At 64.4% G+C, this 2818-nt stretch overlaps 1 protein-coding gene across 6 annotated transcripts in view; it reads right to left on the bottom strand.

The window, feature by feature from the left end:
- Positions 1–2818, bottom strand: part of PUF60 (poly(U) binding splicing factor 60) — a 13279-nt gene that overhangs the window by 550 nt on the left and 9911 nt on the right. For all 6 annotated transcript variants that reach the window (XM_007464561.1, XM_007464557.1, XM_007464559.1 and 3 more), the window contains 6 exons: positions 1568–1729; positions 1403–1495; positions 1043–1256; positions 774–964; positions 509–644; positions 78–313 (listed from right to left, as the gene is read on the bottom strand). In XM_007464561.1, coding sequence (XP_007464623.1) covers positions 78–313; positions 509–644; positions 774–964; positions 1043–1256; positions 1403–1495; positions 1568–1729 — 1032 coding nt within the window. The remainder of the gene's footprint in view (positions 1–77; positions 314–508; positions 645–773; positions 965–1042; positions 1257–1402; positions 1496–1567; positions 1730–2818) is intronic.

The following is a 2818-nucleotide window of genomic DNA, read 5'->3' as shown; positions in this document are numbered from 1 at the left end:
GGGGAACAGCTGAGAGCTGTGGCTGGCTGCACCACCCCACCCCACCCCGCCCCGCCCCGCCGGCCCCGGCTGCCCACCTCCTGCTTGCGAAGGAGCTTCTGCATCACCATGTGGCGGGCGCTGCTGCCAGAGATGCTCATGTGCTCCTGCTCACTCAGCATCTCCGGCCTCTCGGACTCAGGGAACAGCTCCTCCTCCTCCTTCTCTTTCTTGGGCTCCAGGAGACCAAGTGTCGGAGGGCTGGCCAGGATGGGGTTCACCACTCCCACAGAGGGGATGGTGACCGGAATGGGAGGCCGGGCCGGGGTCACACCTGCAGCAAACCCACCAGGTCCAGCAGTCACTCCCCCAACCTCCACCATTCCCAGGAAGGAGCACAGCACCACTGAGCATGGCTGAACAGCCCGGGGCACAGGGGACTAAGGAAGCTCATTAAGGGCAGCTGAAGGCATCAAGCCCAGAGGAGGGGGCAGGGGAAGGAGGGAAACCTCGACCCACCCAGGCTCACCTGTGATAACTCCCGGGGCCTGGGCAGCCATGACAGCCTGGGGTAGAGCCCCCAGGGGCTGGGCCAGAGTCAGGGCAGGGGACACCAGTCCAGGTGTGGCTAGAGTACCCAGTACCGCTGCTCCAGCCACTGCTTCCTGCAACCAAGGCCACTGTGCTTAGTCCCCGGTCTGGCTGCCTCCACTCAAGACCAAAGAGCCAGTCCGCACAGGATCAGGGGGGCCTGGTGCCCACCACCAAACCCACACAATTCCACCAGCCCTTACCTGAGCTGTAATCTTGGCTGTGGCTGCAGCTGCGGCCACAGCAGCAGCAGGCGGGAGGCCTCCAGGTGTGGCAGGTGTAAGCAGGGGCATAGGGGGTGTGACAGCCTTGCCCACCCGCAAGTACTGGCCACCCAGGTCAAAAAGGTTCATGGAAGACACGGCATCCTGGGACGACTGGGCCTTCTCATATTCTGCAGAGCAGGAGTGGCAGTGAGGGCCGGCCACGGTGTCGGGTGGGCTTCACCGCCACCCCGCCTCCCCAAGCTCACCGATGAAGCCATAGCCTTTGTGCTTGCCAGTCGTGGGGTCCCGAGCCAGTGTGCAAGATTTGATCTTGCCGAAGGCCTCAAACACACTCTTGATGTCGTCGTCCGAGAGGTCCTGGTGCACAGAAGCCACGTAGATGCGGTTGAAGGCTCGCGCCTCCTCAGCCAGCTGGTCTATGATGGGCTGGGCCTGCCCTATGTTGCTGGGTCTGCCCACCTGGGGGAGAGGCAGGGATGAAGAGTGCCCAGTCAGCCTAGGCCGGGTCGCTGCAGGCTCCTGGAGGGCTGCTCTGCATCTCGGGGGGACTGAACACAGAGCACACCCGTGCCACGTGCTGACCCCGAGGTCCACCCCAGCCTCACCTTGATGTTCCTGCCTCCCAGCATCACGGAGTTCATCTGCTCCAAGGCCAGCTGGGCGGCCTCTGGGACCTCGTACTCCACAAATGCAAAGCCCTGGACGCAGGAACACGCTGTTAGGCCTGGAGAGCCCGGGGGTGGGGCGAGGCAGGGCAGATGGAACCTCACCTTGTGCTTCATGGTGACGGAGTCCCAGGACATGTCAATGCTCTTGATGGGTCCAAAGGGGGCAAAGGCCTGGCGAATGGTGTCCTCCCCCAGCTCGTAGTAAATGGAGCCCACGTAGACCCGGCACATGATGGCCAGTGCCCGCTGTCGCTGAGCTGCCATCTGGAGCAGGACACAAGGGGAGAGAGAGCCACTGGCTTGTGAGGGGGTGGTGGGAGGCTGGGCAGCCCATTCCCCTCCTGGCCCACCCACCCAGCTCCGCTTGGGGAGGGCTCCCCACACGGCAGCATGGTGCAGGCTCAGCCCCTGCAGTCAGGGTGGTGGGGGTCGGCAGGACCCCACCCCCAGGAAGGAAAGGCAGGCCTGGAGGCAGGAAACGAACGCACCCCGGCCCACCCAGGTCCCGGGCAGACTGACAGCGAAGCTGACAGGTGGTCGCAAGGCAGGGCCGCAAGCCCTCCAGTCTGGGGCCGGGCACCCAGGTGGGCTGAGAGGTCCTCCCAGGGTCCTGGCCGTGCACTCCGACAGAGAGGGAAGGGGGAGCCGCCAGGCTGCAGGGACCCACTGGTGTGGAGGCAAGAGAGGGGACAGAAGACAGGGCAGCTACCGCCCAGAAGAGACCCCGGGGAGGGGGGGAGGAGCCCAGACAGGGGCTCCCCGGAGAGAAGACGAACAGCAGCCGCTCGCGCAGGGCCCCAGGGCCTGAACCCTCACAAAAAAGGGCTGCTACTCCCCGGGAACATCAAGAGGTGGCAGAGCCGCCAAAAGGAGAAGCCCCTGGGCTCTGCTTGGGCAGACACACCGCCTCCACGCTGGGACGAGCCCGGCAGTTGTGCCGAGGGACCTCCCCATTCCCTCAAGGAGACAGTTCCCACCCTGCCACCTGACATATGACATGCTGGTAGGGAGGGTCCTAGAGCCACACGCCATGGGCCACTGGGAGGAGCTGGGCCCAGGGAGGAGACCACAGGCCCAGGGCAGGCAAAGGAGACGGGGCCCTGGCTCTAGCCCCTCAACAGGGCAGCCCCACACCCTCACGAGGTTCCCCATAACCAGAGGCCAGCTTCTTTTAGGTACATCAAATGGCCTACAACAGGCCGGGCCCCCCGTCCCTCAAAAAGGGGCCTACAAATAAGGTCCACATCTCCCCCAGACTAGAATTCCCCCCCGAAATGGGACTCCCCTCCTCAAACTATGCTCTCAACAAACAGGCCTCAGGCTCCCTGCTGAGACCAAGGACCGCCCCCCCCC

Source organism: Lipotes vexillifer, unplaced genomic scaffold, assembly GCF_000442215.2.
Source record: "Lipotes vexillifer unplaced genomic scaffold, Lipotes_vexillifer_v1.1 scaffold394, whole genome shotgun sequence".
Taxonomy (NCBI): domain Eukaryota; kingdom Metazoa; phylum Chordata; class Mammalia; order Artiodactyla; family Lipotidae; genus Lipotes; species Lipotes vexillifer.
This window is presented reverse-complemented; position numbering and strand designations above follow the sequence as displayed.